Source organism: Apteryx rowi, unplaced genomic scaffold, assembly GCF_003343035.1.
Source record: "Apteryx rowi isolate R43461 unplaced genomic scaffold, aptRow1 scaffold_2, whole genome shotgun sequence".
NCBI classification, from domain to species: Eukaryota; Metazoa; Chordata; class Aves; order Apterygiformes; family Apterygidae; genus Apteryx; species Apteryx rowi.
Window position 1 is genome coordinate 5,454,077 of NW_020448307.1, and position 18,026 is coordinate 5,472,102.

At 48.8% G+C, this 18,026-nt stretch overlaps 1 protein-coding gene across 16 annotated transcripts in view; it reads right to left on the reverse strand.

The window, feature by feature from the left end:
• Positions 1–11,624: 11,624 nt before the first annotated feature.
• Positions 11,625–18,026, reverse strand: part of KLHL3 (kelch like family member 3) — a 61,581-nt gene continuing 55,179 nt past the window's right edge. For 14 of the 16 annotated variants that reach the window (XM_026063161.1, XM_026063160.1, XM_026063163.1 and 11 more), the window contains 4 exons: positions 15,957–16,085; positions 12,928–13,068; positions 12,569–12,712; positions 11,625–12,259 (listed from right to left, as the gene is read on the reverse strand). In XM_026063161.1, the coding sequence (XP_025918946.1) occupies positions 12,231–12,259; positions 12,569–12,712; positions 12,928–13,068; positions 15,957–16,085 (443 nt within the window). In that variant the 3' untranslated portion in view covers positions 11,625–12,230. Of the gene's footprint in view, positions 12,260–12,568; positions 12,713–12,927; positions 13,069–15,956; positions 16,459–18,026 lie in introns of those variants that run through there. The other 2 variants (XM_026063162.1, XM_026063164.1) reach the window with 2 other exon arrangements.

Below are 18,026 nucleotides of genomic sequence, written 5' to 3' on the forward strand. Positions count from 1 at the left end.
CCCCTGGCGAGCAAGAGGCCAGAGTGACCACGTGGCACCCATCTCCCACCGAGCGTATTTGTAGGACTTAAAGAAATTAATTTAATTGAAATAATGACTTCATTTATTTGTCCACATACACAAGCAATGGACAATAGCAGGTGGGCAAGAGGCCAAATTTCCAACTATTTGAAGAATCAAAGGGCAAGAGAGGTGAAAGAAAGGGAGAAGTAGGAAGCCTGAGCATAAATACTTTTAATAAGAAGCGATGTGGAGAGACGATTGAGGCACAAGCTGCACAGCATCCCATGCTGATCCGGTTCTCCTTCTCTCCCTGCCCATGAACTCACTGCAAAGACCTTCCAAGAACCAAATCAGCAGAAAATTAACCTCTTTCCTGGATGAATGGGAAGAGGCACAGCAAGGAGGACAAGAAGAGGGCGAGACCAGCTATTTGGTTTAGGTTCACACAGAGTATGGACCTAACCTATAATTCCACGAACCATTTAAGCCAGCATACGCCTGCACCGCTACCAAAAGCGGCAATCCTGTCCTCACCCCCAACTTTGCATTTCCCACTCACGTGACACTTCACTGCCTGAAAGCTGCTGCTGGGCAAGGAGGTGGTGGAAGCCACCCTGGGGAAGCCTAATTGCTTGCGTCTCATGGTGCCTTTCTCCAAGCATGTGTTCACACGGGCCCATTCCCTAAGGCGGGTCATCCCACCGCAGCATGACTGCTCTGCCAGGCATGCAGGGAGGGACGGGAACACATGGCAGGAGTGGAGTTGTGACCAGCACCTGAAGAACAGCACAGGCTTTGGCAGGATTCAGTCCTGCATAAGGGAAGCAAAAGGCCAGATTTTCTCCCGGCATTTTGGCACACCACAGCTGGAGAAACAGCCCCAACTCCCTCTTTTCTTTCACCACAAAATGACTCTTGCTCTGTTTTTTTTAAATGGGAAGGACAAGGACTATTAGAGCACTCCAGAGGAGCTAATTGCCATTTGGGAAGGAGACCAGGAGGAACAGAGATTCTTCTCCCCGTACACATTTGAGAGCCTGCATTTTGCAGCATCACTTTCACCCCAAACAACCCCTCTCTGCTCTCGTTGACATAGTCATACAATTTGGTGTTAATTGCTCCAGCTTATGCCTGACCCACAGTGCTATAGGAGCCAGGGGCAAAGGGAAATTTTGGGTGCAGATTTTCCCAAAGTCAGGAGGTCTGCAATTCAGAGCTGTGGTTCAGGCCAAACTCTGCTCATCTTCAGCAAGATAGTGAACTAGGCAAGACATCCTAGAATATAAGCAAGGCAAAAACATTTAGCTATGTTAAAGCACAAATAATATCACGTAAATGAAGTCTTGCTGGGCACAGCCATAGGACCACATGTTATAAACTCTTCTTCTAAGAACTTCAGCTGCTAATGGCTAAAGAGCCCCGTGGATGCTGGCCTCTGGTTCTCTCCTCCAGTGGAAATACAACAGCTTTGCTTTTAACAGCGTTTTTGACCTGTATACAGGTGTCACAGCACTCAAGTTGCGATCTCTGAGGTTTGGGGGATAACAATTAGTTGAGAACCAAACTGTGAAGTGAGATAATGAGACCCCTAAGAGTTCACAGGTAGCCAATATTAGCTTAATTAAAAACACAATCCCCCTGTACCTGCTCCAGGGTACTGCTCCCAGCCCAGGCACAGCTCTCTGCCCCTGCAGGTACGTCACACTGTAAAAAGAGATCACTGAAACTCTCGCTCTTAAAAACATACCCCCTAGAAACTCCTGCTTCTGGGCTGCAAGTGATTTTTAACAGAGCAGCCAACACATCATCAAATGATGGGCTCAGATACCATGAGGCTGGAAAACAGAGTAGGAAAGATTGCATTCCAGTACTTTTGATCCCAATTTATATGCAAAATATAGCACAGGGGCATGTATTACATAGCTTCTCTGAATGAGAAGGAAGTCATATCCGTATGCCTTCAAACGCTGCAGAACACAGTTTTCAGGAAGATGCACTGCACTGCAAACGGCTTTTGCTGGCCAGGCTTGTGCTCATTTATTTGGCTGTGCTGACCCCCAGAGTCGGGCGATCTGCATGGCACATCCTGATGCGCAAAGCCACCAGGCCCCCAACAGGCTTCGCACCGGCTGCCACTGACTCCCAGAGCTTCGCCGCAGTGATTGCGCCCTGACAAAGCGATGGAAAACATGCATTTACTCAGCGGTGACTCAAATTGCTGCATACGTGAGAAATTGCAGAATTAACTAGATAAGGAAAAAATACATAGGCATTGCAATGAAAGCATGTGCAGAAACTCAAGGGGAATCAGTCTGATTATATCTAATACCTCCAGTCACACAACTGGCAGAACCCAAATTATCACTGGATAGACACCAGCTGTGACAGAAAGGAATCCCTTATTTCTGCTTCTTGAGTCAGGAGGAAGCTGTTACTATTTTTCCATTTTATTTTCTATTGCACATTTTTAGGACTTCCTGTTCCCATTTTTTCTGAAAGAATAGTTTATCATATTAATAATTATTATCAGACATATTAACTTATTAATAGTTATTAAACACACAGTAAACATAGGGAAGGGTAATTTCGATTCGTTCCTTTGGCAACTGTTGCATAAGAGAAATTAATGCTGAGAACACAGTTGCAGCATTAACACTGCTGTGACGGAGGCCTGTACCAGCGATTAGGCTGCCGCAGCGCCAACAACGCACCATCCATCCCAGGGCAGCCTGGTGGGAGACGCGACCAGGACCTCCAGCTGCAAACCAGCTGGAGCCCATCACATCATGCCTCTACCTGCCAGGCTATCCCTGATCACAGTGCAGGACAGTAAATCCCTTCAATTCTGCCGTAAACAAGATATGTTAAATACTAGAACCATTTAAATGTAAAATAGGTGTTCCAGAAAACATCCGGATCCAAGGACAGCTTCAGCAGAGAGAAAGTCAATGATTTGCTATCCTTAATGCATCATCTCCTTGTAAGGATATTTAAGAGAGGGACCCGAGCACTCTTTCTTCTTCCAACATGAGTTATCACGGGGATATAAAAGAAGGCCCAAAGGACAAATCACATCACTCCCCTGCTTGCTCAAATGCCACACAGCCCCACGTCCGGACTTTCTGCCCCTCCCGTACTCACCGCTTCTCCCATGCCCTCGTGCCACCTTCCACAGCTTCCACCACGGCCACCTCTGCAGACACTGCTCTCCCGTCTCCCCCCGGTGGGAGGGCTTGTTCGGGATAAGGAGTATAAGGCCATCTCTCCAAGAGAAAGCAGAAGGAAAGTCAGAAAAGCAATTAAACTCTCCCTGTGAAAAATGGTGAGAGGAAAGAGCTGAAGGATGCAAGCGTGTGAAATGGTTGACCTCCACAGCTTGAAACAATTGATCATAATTAAGAGCTAAAGCATCAGGCAGGTGTCTCTGTTTAAGTAATGAACTTTCATCTGGCTTTGCACTGGTATTTTTAAGGTAGCTCCCTGACAAAGCAAATGCAGTTGCTGCTAGCTCCTGATAACCATAAGGATTCATTATAGCTATAAGCATTTTAGTAATTAAGTTATCAACGGTCCTATCCGCAGTCTTTGCATCATGCTACAGAATGATGGATGATTCATTTCACAGTGATGACACGGTCATTTGCATTTGTAATTTTTGTCTGTCTATATCTAAATAAATATTGGATTTAAACAAGAATATACAAGTAACAGTTTGACTTTTTTTTATTAAACAACCCAAGCTGTTCTCAGTAGCTCAGTATTCTTTCAACAGAGGTGTTTCATCTTTAAAATAGAGCTATTAAAAAAGAACATAGGCAATTATTACTCATGGCCTGAGTTTTGAGACATATTTTAAGAAAGAAGATCACATGCCAGTTCTTTAAAACATGCGGTCCCCAAGGCCATTTGTACACTGTGCTCTTGTAAGCCACGGGCATGTGAAGCTTTCTTTGGCATCTGCTGCATCCATTGGGGTCCACCAGGCCGGATACAGGCTGGGACATGGCCTCCAGCCCGTCTCTTTGCAACACCTAAGCCAAAGGGGGATTTTAAGAACTGCTAATGAGTGACAGCCATGGGTGACATCTCACAGGACCTGGTTGCCGATGGGTGTTTTGGCAGGACGGTCTCGGACCGGCTGTCTCAGCTCTTGGAAGGTGCTGATGAGCGCAGGGGTCCAAGGGGAGAAGCACTCAAAGAGCCACAGGCCAGCAAGTGGTTTCCTAATATTGTGTGGAGGAGTACAGATAGGTCCCAAAATCTTAGGAAACCGTTTGCTGTAAGAGCCTCCAGCCATTTAAACCCCCAAACCTAGCCAGTTTAGAAAAAAAAATCTAATGCTCCTGGAATGATTCTATCATGTTCACCTTGCATGGGTTACCAGTGTCCCAGGCTGCTTTCCATTACTCCGCAAATTAGCTGCACCTTATCAACGGCATTTTTCACCCGGACAGACTAACGGAGGTCTGTTAGCGCTGGGGTCCGTGCAGCCGCCGCCAGGGTTTCGGGGCCCTGGTGGGTGAAGCCTCGCACGCCGGGGCGCAGCGTCTGCTCTGGCCCCCAACCGCTCCAGCAACCTGCTCCTCATGCCTACGCAAGGAGGAAAGAGTAAGTTGCCCAATTCTGACCTAAACCAGCGGTGTGGAGCGCTGTAGCTCTACCAACGTTGCAGTTTCTAGCAGAGGAAACACCAACGCGCACAAAAAGGCAGAGGGACGCGGCGAGGACGCGCTTCCAGCCAAGGTCGGCCGGGAGCGGATGCACGTTTCCCCCTTCAAGACCCAAATTCCGATTCGGTTCAGCTGCCCGTCGCTCCAGCCGCAGCGGGGGCACCGCGAGCCGCCCCCGACAGCCACGCGAGGCATCCTGGCCCCAGCGGCGTTGCCGGAGGCGCCGTGCCGCTCGCCCCAGCTCCGCGTGGGCTTTCGCCATGCACGCGCCGGGCAAAACGGTCCAGGCAGGATAGTGGAGGGAGGCAGAATGGGGCCCAGGAAGAGGATTTGGTGGAGAATTAAGCATTAAGTCAAACAAAACTTTCCACCTCCGTGTGTTTGAGGCGAGGTGTAGGTCAAAAACAGAGCCCAGGAATTTCTTCCAGTGGATTTAGAAAAACCTGAGCTACGTGGGACGAAGTGCAGGACGACGAGGGATGCCCGTTCCCAGGGGAGAGAAGCCAGCGCATGTACCGGCTCCTCATGCAACAAAAAACGGCTGATGAACTGATGTAGTTTTTCTGACATTGTCTGCCCAAGTTAGGCAGCTGGGAATAACCAAGAGAAATGACCTGTGCAAAAAAAAAAAAACCCTCAGGAAACACCAAATAAAGTCTTAGGGTTCTTTTCTGTCTCAACACACAACTCTGACTTCAAACACGGGAACGTGTTTTGAATTATACCTCAACACTCATCTGGTGGGACAAACTCACCGTTCCAGGGAGATAACACTCTAGAAAGTGTATAATATAAAGAAATAAGAAAAAGACATGCAAAATAGCATTTAAATCCCTTGTGCTCTAGAGAAGAGGGAAGGATGGGACCCTTGGGACAGGACATTACATATCCCTTAGAGGGAACCTCTGGATGTTTTTCTGGTTGAAGAAAGAGAGCCCAGCAGTTTCAGGCCCACGATTTACAGAGCAATACACTAGCAGAGTCTGCGGAGGTTTACGGTGAAAGGAGGAGAAGTGCAAGGCTCACGACAGTAGAGTTCGAAAACTGCGGCCAAATCAAATGCATTGAGCTTCAGCAGCTGTGCCAATTAAATCTCATTCAATTTGCTGAACAAGAACATTAACATTAATCACTTCAGCAAATTTCTCTGGAATATTTTGCATCACTAAGTCGTTAAGTGATTTTTGGCCTTGTTGATGGCACAGCGTAACATTACATAATGCGGCACCGTTCGTCACGGAGCAACCAGAGGATGCTCCGGGAGCCCCTGTGTGCGTCGCCGGCAGCGGCTCTGCAGCAGTCCCGTACGCTGGCTTTTTACAGAAGTGTCCAACAGACTTTTTTTTTTTTTTTTAATTGCAATTATTCCTTGTCGTCATGCAGTAGCTGAAGCACAAGCCGCCAGCCCAGGGAGACGCGGTTTTGCCTCCCGAATCCGCCCTGGCCTCATCCCACCGCTACAGTCGGGGGCACGGCTATGCGAGGCAAACCTCTTTGGCCATGTTTATGATTCATTCGGGGCTACAATTAGCTATATCTTTTACCAGACGTTCGCAATTTCCCTGGCTGAGCTCGCTTTCCGCCCTACCTTAGATTCAGCTCGCTGATGACTCACGCGGCATCGCTCGGCTGCAGAAAAGCCGTATTTCAGCCGGGGTTGCTCGGGAAGGAGCTGCCCTGCAATGCAGAGGCGAGCGGGTTTGCTCGGCTCGGCAGAGCGAGCGCTCGCCCTGCAGGCTGGGGCCGCGCGGGTACGCGAGAGACCGTGGGAGAAAACATAGCGGGGACACGGTAAGCATCTTCCAGCAGAGAAAAGCGTCGGAAAATATCAGTACTGTTCCCCAGACCAGCCCTCCACCAGCTGGGCGCGAGAGGCAGGGCGAGCGGCAAGGACTGGGGGCCCCGATCCGCGGCACGGGGATGCTCAGGGACCGGAGCCGCCCCCCGGGTGCATTTCCCTGCGCTTGCTGCCTTTTCTCACTGCGAAAGCACAAAAAAGCCTTCTGAGGTGGATGAGAAAAGGTGGGAGCCACCACTGCGTGGGACTTGTCCTGCTGAGGGTGGCATCTAGGGCATGGCACGTCCCAGAAGCTCAGTTGGTAGGGTGCAAAAAGAAATAACAATTCTAAAAATTCTTGCAGCAAAACTGAGGTAGTGAGGTTTCTTCCTCTATTGCAAAGGATTTCCTTCAGCTACAGCTTCATAGGTTTTCAGATATATCGGTTTAAACCTGAATAAAAAGGGGCCATGTGGGAAGGATAAATTTGAAATGAAATAAGGAATATTTGCAAAGTCACCCAGCTCCACGGAGCAACCCACGGCATAACGTTGCCAGTGTTCATCAGGCAAGGAAATGCCAGGATGCCACGTGATAGCTAAATCGGGCGCCATACGTCGCTACGAGCAGACAAGGCCCGAGGCGCGTTCCTGGAACGCAAGGGAGAGCAGCGCAAAGCGCCATAAGCATGGGATGAAACAAGCCTGACGACCTCCTAACTGCGTTCATCTTTCCAATGATGGAAGCGATGAGTTTCTTTATGCTGTTATTAGGAAATATTGTGCCTACAGGCATAAACTCTCCTTTTTCACGTTGGCCCCATCTTCTGCTGCTGATGTCCCGACCCAAGGTTGTCCCACATCCAGCGCTGGCGGGTGCAAGTGGAGCAGGGACACTCTGCGCCCAGCGCCCTCGTGGCAGCTTGGAGGCGGCCGGGCAGAGCTGAGCCGGGGGTCCCAGGGGTGCCCTAAGCCTGACACCAAGTATATATATATCATATAGACACAGTATCAACACCCAGCTCGCTTCAACACCTCCAGGAGAGGCTCGGCTCGGGGCAAGCGGAGGTGTCCCACTTCAAAGGGGACATGGTCAGACTGGGGTTGGTGCTTGCCGTGATCAAAGAAGAAGAAAAATCCCATAGGGAGTGTCGAGAATGTCGACATCAGAAGCTGAAGAAATCAAAACGGACCCAGGAGAATTTCATTAGTCCAATTTTTATTCAAATTAAAGTCCTGGAAACTACAGTGTGATTTTTCTGTTATAATACTAACTATGCCAGTGAAGACAGTTCCTTGAGTTGTTTGTCGCAATGGACAATACAGCTGTCAAGAGAATTACTTTGCAACGTCCTTGGTCCTTCATGCTCATGCAAAAAAAAAAAAATAATAATCAAAAAATGGGCTTGAAGAGTCAACCAAATCATTATGTTATGCTGTCAGCTATCATATCAAACAAAGTCTGTTTTATGAAAACAAAGAATTTTGCATCCAGGTAAATTGTTTCACAATCTTCCAATATTCTTAAAGGATTTCTTTATACATAAAATATACAAATTAAAATTCTCAGTATTTATTTATTGTCACCGTAGAGGAAAATAATTTATTAATCTCATGAATAAAGACAAGGGCAGAGGAAAAAAAAGTGAATTCATTCATTTCCAGACTATAATGTCTAACGTACTCCCAAACACTAGCTTTGAGCAACCGAGTATTTTTATGTGAATATGATTTATGGCATGGTGTTAAGCCAAGGGGGCAGCTGTCCTGTCGCTACATTTTATTAGCGATGAATACCAAATGTTAAGAACAAGATGCATTTATCTGTTGAACCATCACGTTAGTTTGATGAATAGGCACCACACATCGCTGGATATTAAGGATTTGGGTCTCCAAACACCGCAAACGAGAACAGCATCAAGCTTTTCGTGGTGTTGTCATGCAAATGCTGCCAAGTGTATTTATGGTAATTACAGTGCTCTACACAGCTAGACAGAAAAAGTATTTGGATAAACTCAATGAACAGAAAATTGGTTTTAATCACTCCCAATTTATCTATTAGGCGCAAATGGGAGAGATGGACTTGATTCAAACTTGTTCTAACAACACGTTGCCCGATGCAAATATATCCCGCTGTGCATTTGCTCCCCTACGGTGCAAACCCGGCGGTGTGCAAGCACAACTGGGCTGGGCCAAGCCTTAAGAGTCAAGAAAGACCACCGCGAGGAACTAGCCCCAACGTTTTTAAAGCTTTTACAAAACCTCCTGCGGTACTTTGATTATTTTTGGCGATTTGGGGGTTTTGTACAGGTGCGTTGTATCACGTGCACCACCTCTCCCGTCTTCGAGCGGCGCTGCGCTCACGCGGGAGAGCCGCAAAGGAACAGCAGAGGAAAATTAGATCCGAGTTTTTCAATTACTTTAAAATAACTACTAATCCAAGAGTGTATTGGTGACTGAGGTAATGGATTTTAATCCATTTCATAATGTTGAGCCCACCGCTGTCCCTTCTATAATATGTTAGGATCAACACAAGAGCTATCCCAGACCTTAGTTACAATATTTAATTTCTTGTGCAGAAAACATACAAATTTACACCTACATCACGGCCAGCAAGAACTGCACTGGAGTGTAAGAATTAGATCCAGAATTTAACATAAGTGTCATTGACAACAATAAAAAGCAATCCAAAAAAATTCTTTAAAATTGTCTTATAAAAATATTTACAGTAAAATTGGTTAGCGCTAACACTACGTTTTCAGTCCTAGAAAAAGGCAGTCTCGAAAGGATCTGGCTCAGGTGCTCAGAAACAGTAACAGAAACATGAAACCACACGCCAAAGACAGACAAATCCGAAAAGCCGTTCGAGGGGGGGGAATACAGCTGGTTTGTCATGTGTTTCAGTTGTTCATATTGCATAGCTGGAAAACGAGGTCACTTGACTTGCATAACACTGCAACATCAGAGCAGGAAGGAAAGAAACGCGGAGAAGAAGCGGCCGCAGCCAGGAACACGGTCCGCGAGCCCCGGCGGGCGACGAGAGCCCTGGCCCTGTCCAGCGAGCCCACAGGTCTAGGCTGGCGGTGTGCATAAATGCCATTTTACAATAGCAGAAAATCACCAAAAACCTGTTTTCCTTAAAAGCAAGGAAGGTTTACAGAGAGATGTGTACTCCTGTTAGAAAAGCAGATATAGAGGGGGGAAAAAAATCAACCAGCTTTCCGGCATATCCACCCTTCATGTCATCTGACAAATCCTGCAACCTTCCAGCTTGCGTCTCTACAGCACTAACTACTAGTTTTTCTCTCTGACCCACAGAAACTATTAGTCTCTCACCAATATTTGCCTTTGCTCCAGTGATGCTCCCTGCTAAGGCAGGGCAGCTTAGTTGGCGACTGTTCCCAACTCTTATTTAGCTTTACGTTGCCTGAGTGTATACCTGACCTGATGAGGGCCACATGTGCCAAAGGCTTGTCCACCTTGGCTAGTTGTCATCTCAGGCTGATGAGAGATGCTAACTCTGTCCCAAACCTCAGCCTATCCCATTTTATCCTGTATCCCCGAGGACTGCAGGAGAAGGGAAACATCTGCCAACCAGCTTCTGGGACACTGAATTTGTGTATCCGTCTGAACCAAGGCATCATCTGGCTTTTTTGTCACCATGAAGATTCACCTTTGGACTCGGATCGGCAGCCAGATTTAGTCAGTGGACACCTTCCTACCACCTTCATTACCTTTTATAATAAAAAAGTCCATCATAAAAGAGCAGCAAATATTACTCCTATTTTGGTATGGTTCAGTGGAGACCGTAAAACCCAAAGCAAGACGCTTAGAGGGAATTACAGAAACGACTTTTTTTTTTTTTCCTCCAAGACCTCTCACCTGTCGTACAACGGAAGGGCAGATATCAAGAACAGTCCTGCCATTTCTTCAGACACTTTGCTTTTGCTTCCGAAAACAAAAGCACCCCAAGAGGAGCGGGCAGTATTTAACGCTCCCCGCGACGGTCAGCCCCCTCCTGGGCAAGGCTAAGCAGCAGGGCGATGCGCTGTGCCCCCCACCACGAACAGGCACCCAGGTTAAAAGGACTGTGCCACCTCAAACACGAAAAATCAACTTATTTACAGAAGTGATCCGCATCCCCTAGGAAAGCGGCACAAGATGATTCAGCCTGAGGTCCCTCCAAAAACAATTTTTAAGTATTTTTCTTTTCTACCATAGAAGGTCATAAATAGTTCTTTTAATAGGAGCTCTGTGGAGATATAAACCAGCAGAACATCAGCGGTAAGTGCTACAGCTTGACAGCGACATACACACACACACACACACACACACACACACACACAGTCCTGCAGGCCAGCTGCCCACTACAAAAAGCCTCAGTTGATCTACAGGGGGAGAAAAAAAAGAAAAAAAAACAGTGAAACAAACTCTCCTTAAAAAGACAATAAAATGCACAAAGTTAAGTGAGCTGAGAAAAAAAAAAAGAGGAGAGGAAACATCTTTCTTCATCAGTCCCCTTTAGCTGGAGAGTCTTTGGGAGTCTACCCCTGCATATGGAAGCATGCTGTGGCTCACAGGAGTACAGGAGTCACCAAAAAGGTTATTTGGAAGTCAAACGTCCTCCTAAACAGAAAGCTTTAAGGATCTGGGATGTAAGCAAGACAACTGCACCACAGCTGGATTTCATTTGTCCGTTTCATCGTGTTTTGAGTAATCTCATCAATTCTTCATACTGATGGAAGAACACATTCAGTACAGGAAAATTTTCAAAAATTACAACGACACTGATTAGTAAGATCTCCCTACTCTGGAAGCATTAAGACACTGTAGGTATTTTACCTCGGTTATTAATCCCTGCTTGGGTGACCGAGGGCTCTCGCTGTACCGTGTCTACATTAATGGCACCATCAGGTATTTCTTTCGATATCTAAACGCTCTATTATGAAATGGCACTGAAATGCTGGACAGAGCTAGAACTGGGGCTTTCGGCACAGCACGGAAAACGTATGGGTCAGGAATGCTTTCTGTTCGAGCAGTAGCTGTTTGACGGGAGCAATAACCCCCCCGGAGCAGCGGCGTTTGGCGTGGTTGAGGTGCTGAGACTTCGGCCCCAGGAAAGGCACCGCCCCAGCAGGTCCCATCACGTACAGGAAACGGCACTCATGACACGGATAAAAATCACACGATATTTATCTCCCACCGCACGACAAGCGGTCCAGGGGTATGTACAGTAGTCCAGTGGCAAATACAAATGCATGACCGAGACAGCGTCACACAGCCCGAGCACCCTGCTCCAGCCCGTTTCTGCTGACCGCTTCTGCTGTTGGTACTTCCAAGTCTCCACCGCCAGTAGTAAAGTCCACCCTCCAGGCACAACGAGTAAATTCAACCAATAATGTGTATGGAGCATCAGTAGTGAAGAAATCCAAAAGTGTCCATTCTTACTCACATGTCCGAACGTAGCAGTTTTGCTTCACACAAGAAATTCAGTGCCCGCAGCTCAAGCACAGTGTTCATCCCAACTAGCCGTTGAGAGAAACGGTTGATTGCACCACGGAGAACAAGCAACAGCTCGTGCCCAGCATGGATCACGCCCCCAGAGGGACCTGCGCTTTGCCGCACAATCCACCACAGAGCAGATGATGTTTGCAATGTGTCACTTGTCATGCTAAGAGTTTAACAGCAATGAGATGGGTCAAGGCAGAGGTCGGTCACCTTCTCAACACCACCGAGCTGGATCCGCTTGACTTCTGCTCTTCACACCGCCTCGATCGTGTGTCACAACGGTTTGTGAATCACAGCCACACCTGTCGTGAGAACGGACAAACAGACACAAACGCACGGTCAGAGCAGCTCCTGGGTTGTGATGTGGCTAAAAACATACTGCAAAGCCAAAGACTAGCCACAGGCTAGGAGAGACAGCTGTCTTTGCTATTTCTGTGAAGGGTTCCTCTACTGAAAGCCTCATGAAACACGTGAAAATGTAAAATTAAAGTGTCAGGAGGCACAGCCCACAAGTTTATGAGTGATCCCAGACACGGTCGTGGCTGCGGGGCATTTGGCAGGGAGCCGGACAGCCTTGTGCTCTGCCGCCAGCGCTTGCACCCACTATTTACCTGCGTAACTTCTCCCAGTGCTCATGCTGGTTGGTAACAACGTCCACTTGTCCGTGATGGGGTTGTAGTACTCCACAGAGGCCAAGTTACAGGAGCCATCATCTCCTCCGACCACGTAGAGGAGCCCGTTCACTGCGCACACACCTCCAAAGAAGGGTGCAGATGGTTAGACTCAGGCTAACCTATCCCCCATGACACACTTGCCTGCCACATTCAGACCCATTGCAGAGAAGCTGATATCACACTTTTTTATCACTTTCTTACAGTACTAATTACTTGCATATTAGTAACATTAAAAAAAAAACCCACACACATAGACAAGAGCAACCAAACAGCACAGAAACGCACGTGGTGGTTACCTGCATTTCTTCTACACATATTCATGTCCGCCACTTGCTTCCAAGTGTTGGTTCCCGGATCGTAGACTTCCACACTCTTCCTCACTAGGGGACCGTCGTGCCCGCCGGTAGCGTACAGCAGCCCGCTGAGAACGCCAACGCCTGCAAAACAGTGCGCAGCGTCAGTCGAACGCGCGGGGCAGGGGACTGCACGCCCCCACGCCTGCGAACCGCCTTCTGCCCGGGCCTGTCCGAGGCCTTTCCAAAACCCGGGCCAGATGCCTCAAGATCACGTGGTGAACCCAGCCGGTTTTGCAGTAAGGACTGGACGAGATCCTACCTGTCAGGGCTGTGCCCTCTCCCAAAGAAACGTTATCTCCACTACGTTCTCCTGCCTTTATTTACTCTCTTTTGGCCAACTTGCTGTCTCTTCCCATCGCTCTCCTGACTGCTGCACCCTGCCCCAGCCCGGCTGACCATCTCCTGCCTCAGGGCTCTCTCCTTTTAGCCCGACCCCCTATGACCAGGAGCTATTTTCTGGTTTTCCTGCTGCCTCTGTGCCACATGTTTTCACCCCTCGGGCGCTTCTCTTCTCAAACGCGCTCTGGCCCCAGCTCCTGAGGGCACTTTGGTCCTTCTGCCCCCAGGGTAGAGGCTTCCCGCGGCCATGCCGGCACGAGCCACCTTCCCAGCTGCCCTGGCTCTGCCTCTGCAAAGCCCCACTACCTGCAGAGCCCACAGCTGCAGGCAGAGTTGCTGCTTTAGGGGCTTTTGCCTAATATTAAGTAAATTTACATTAATTAACGTGTTCAACCCATGCAAATTAACACTTCCAGCAACATACCTTCATTAATAGGTTCAAAAGCCTCTATTAAAATTACCAAGCTGGGATGCTGGTAAAACAGAGATGCAGATCTGAATTGCATCACTCTAACCGCGGGCGCTCGCCAGCAGGACGGCCCCCGCGCCCTGAAGACGTCTCACGCTGACAATTTAGGAAAAGGCAGAGTGCCAAAAAGGTGTGCGCAGGGAGGAAAGGGGCCCCGCCAAATTAAAACGAACGGGTTTTTAAGTTGGCCCCTGTGCAAACGTGCCGCCGTGCCAGGCTTGCGGGACGGCAACACGACGCAGGGGGAGGAACGCCGTCCAGGTGCTATAACCGGACCCTGCAACTGATAAATTAAAATTATGGCAGGGACACCGCCGCTCTGGAGGAGGCAGGAACGCTGTGCCAGCCCTATCGCCACCACGTCTCTCTTCTCCAGATTTTGTTAACTTGCTGTGCACAGGGTTTGCCTGTGACCAGGCATCTCTAGCTGTACCAAGAGAGCGTGCGAGAGCCGGAGGGATGTCGTAAGCCTAAAGTAACATCGCACATGGGTCCTCATTGACACACACAGGCAATTAATCTCCATAATCGCCATAATCTCCAATTAATCGCCATAAATATCCACCTTACCGGGCCAAATTCTTCATTTGGCTGAGGTGCTCCAACATGCACCATGCAGGAGGAGCAGAATATGTCCCGGTGCAAGTCCTGGCGTAGCGACTGTAGAAGATGCATCCCAGGTGATTGGGGAATGGGAACTAACTTAACTAGTTTAGGGAAGCCTGTTGTGTCCGAGCCCATCAGCCTGGGCTTTTCGGCACCTTACCATTCGATCATATTCAGCTATTAACAAAAATCTAGTATTTCTTTTCCTAATTCAATCAGTAAGCCAACTGAGCGAGTAGGAGAGCGAAAGAGTCAGAAGCAGACTAAAGCCTCTCCATGTAAAACTGCCTCCCTGTGCAGCAGGACAGACGCATGGCAGCCAGGACAGCCCGCCAGGAGGGGAGAGGGGCTCTTCCCCGCCGATCCACCCGGCAGATCCACCCAATCCACCCGGCAGATCCACCCAATCCACCCGGCAGATCCACCCAATCCACCCGGCAGCGGTGCCGGCTGCGCTTCCCGTCGCGCTCGGGGACGCCCGTGCTCGCCTCCGCTAGATGTCAGCACCGGGATGCTCTGAGCACCGTTGTCACCGCGCTGGACGATGTATCACGCTGCAGGAGCGCTTCTGACGGCTTGTCACCAGCCAGCGCCCTCCCTGCTGTCCTGCTGTCCGCGGGGGGACAACGTGCCACGCGTTTTGGGGACAGCCAGAGCTTGACGTGCTCGGTCGTCCGTTCGGGAAGAGAAAATTGCAGTGCTACCTGGCAGGCAGCTAAGAGCATTCGTAACGCGGGACTTGCCGTGTGCGAGCACACTTGCAAAGCAGGGCTCAGAGCAGCGTTACAGACAAGGAAAATCCACTAAAATCAGTGTCGCTACAGGCACGGACTTTTTTGCCGCGTTTTGACATGTTACTGACAACGAGATACTCATCCTGTTTTCCTACAGTGTTGCGCTGGGATAGCTTTAAGCATCAAGCAGATGTTAAAAAACTCCTTTAACTCAAAACCAACAGTGTGTGATCATATTTGCCTCCCCTGAGGTTAAGAAAAAGATAGTAGGAGCGAGGAAAGAAAGACACTGCGTGGAAAGCAGTCTCACAACGGCCCAGCTCGGAGGGAAATCCCCGCCGCAGCTTAACCTACAGGGTTTTTTCAGCGTGTACGGACAGGCCAACCTCCAGGCTCGCTCAACTTGCGGAGAACCTCCGTAACAAAAATCCACGCGACAAAAGTACCCCAACGATAGGAGAGAGACGGAGGCACAGCTTGCCTTTCTAGTCCCTGGCTGAGCCTGCAGCTTGCAATCTGGACAGACATCTTTTTGCTTATAAGTGAGATGCATCTGCTAGAGAAGCTACTTAGAAACACTGAACGTTATTTCATTAACCCAGAAATTAATTTCAATTTGGCAGATTTTAATGAAGTCAGGATTGCTGCTGAGAGCTTCCAAGCAATTATGATTTTTTCCCCTCATGGGAGGGTGGGAGGGCAAAAATAACAGGTTTCACTTGCCAGCCCAGCAATGCCAACACACTTTTTTCTTCGCTTTCTACGAAAAGAGGAGCAGCCAGAGATTACCCGCCTCGGGGAACCCGCCTTGGAGGCGATACCTGCGCCGCTGCGCCGCGTGCTCATGTCGGCGACGTAAGTCCACTCGTTTGTGGCCGGGTTGTACTGCTCCACGGTGCTAAGGCACTGACGGGACGCTCCGTCGTAACCCCCCACGGCGTAGAGCTTACCTGGAAGAGACGCACGTTGGCACCGGCATTATCTTCACAACGGATTTACGTTACCATCACGCCTGGAGGCCCCACATGAGGACAGATCCCTGCTGTGGGAGGCCCCGGGAGACCTGCCGAAACCTGCTGGGGCGTCTGGGGAAACTCCTACCAGGAGGATCTGAAGTAGCTTCACAGACAAACGGGGCTGTTCTTTTTAAGCAGTTAAGCTGTCAGCTAAGACAAGGACAATCATAACGCAGCAGCTTAATTAGGAGCCAAAACCCCAGAGGGTTTTCCCAATGACTCGCTGGCCTGGGATAAGAGATGAAATCGGAGCGCGTTCTGCTGATCTAGCATTTCCTCACGTTCGGGTGCCACACGGCCAGGTGAGCTGTTAAAGGTTGATACTGTACATTAGCTACAATATCACATAAGCAATAAATATGCCATAACCTCCTATATTAATATAATACCTGCCTGCAAACCTAGGCCCAGTTTTAAAGAATCTGGGCCACATCAAAATGAACCAATGCTGCAAATGCAGCATTCAAGTTCACTTGCACCGAGTGATCGCAGCACAGAAGCTGTCATGGGAGACTCTCACAGCGTGGTATATCTACCTCAACCAAATGAAAGTTGGACAACACCCACCTACTGAGACCAGAAGAGTATGATCAGACGTCATGAGTCTACACCACACATTAAACAATTAAGGCTGATGTTCCACCACAACCACCGTTCACAGACTTGACCAATATTCTCTTCTTATCACCCTGTATTATCCATGTATCAGCTCTCTCTTGCATTTAGACTATAAGCTCTCAGGGCAGAGAGAGTTTTTGTGGTCCTTTTCTAGAGCTCCTAGCACAAAGGCGTTCTGGTTCAAGACCAGGCTCCCTAGACACTACAAAAAATAAGCATTACAATAAAGTTCAAACACACACATAGGAAAATTCTACCGCAACGTTTTGTACAAAACCCATGAACACGACTAATGTTCTGTGGGAACAGAGCCTGGCCACAAACACGCTACACGATTCTTCATCACATGATACTCTCAACAGCAGCTTCCACCTACAGTCTTGCACTTCTCCATCCTCCTGTTTCCGTGTTATTTCCAAAGACTCCAGGAACAGGCCTGCTCTTCTCTTCCGCAGAGCGTGTCCCCACGCAGTGGTCCTGTCCCTGAATCCCCTTCTCCCGCACGCTTCTCCGCTTGCTGCCCTCCCTAGAGGCCCCACTGCCAACCAACACAGCGAGGTTTGCAGGGATGAGGTCTGCAATTCTGCTCCTTCTCTCCTAAAGAAGCAATGAGATCACCGAGAGAGCACGTTTGGCAGCAGCTTTGTTAATGGGACTTGTTCAGTCGCTGCTGCCGGAGTTACGTGTGGGCGTTCAGCAGACGCCACCTCCTTGGAGGTGCATTGCGAGGAGCGTGCCACAGGTGCCCATGCTACCTGTCGTTCAGAGAACTGCACAACCACCCCCAGAACTGGTCATCTTCACCTCGTTTCCTCCGGAAAGCACTCGTGTGCCAGCTCTCCCCTCGCAGTTCGCACTGGCATTTCAAGCTATCTGCAACTGGGGATAACCCTTCCAAACATGAATATTATGAAGTTACCCATACAAGGCCCAGGGAACACACTTGGCTCTTTATTGGTCCTGTTGCATGCTTGAAAGTACAATTTTGGGGGGACAGGGGGGTTGCATTTCTGTATAGGCATGGGCAATTTCATTCACATTTTCCTATCTCTATAAACATTTCAAACACTTATTTCTGCTGCTGTCTCAATCCGCCTGGTGCAGCTCAATGAACCAAAGCTGGAGTGCCAAAGAAAGCAAGACAAGGTGAAGTTCCCTGGCCTGTGCCAATTACTAGATATTTTCAATACCTGCAGACATCAGATCAGCCTTCTTCATAGTTAATCCACAGTGTTCATCTGACTACAGGCTGCAGCT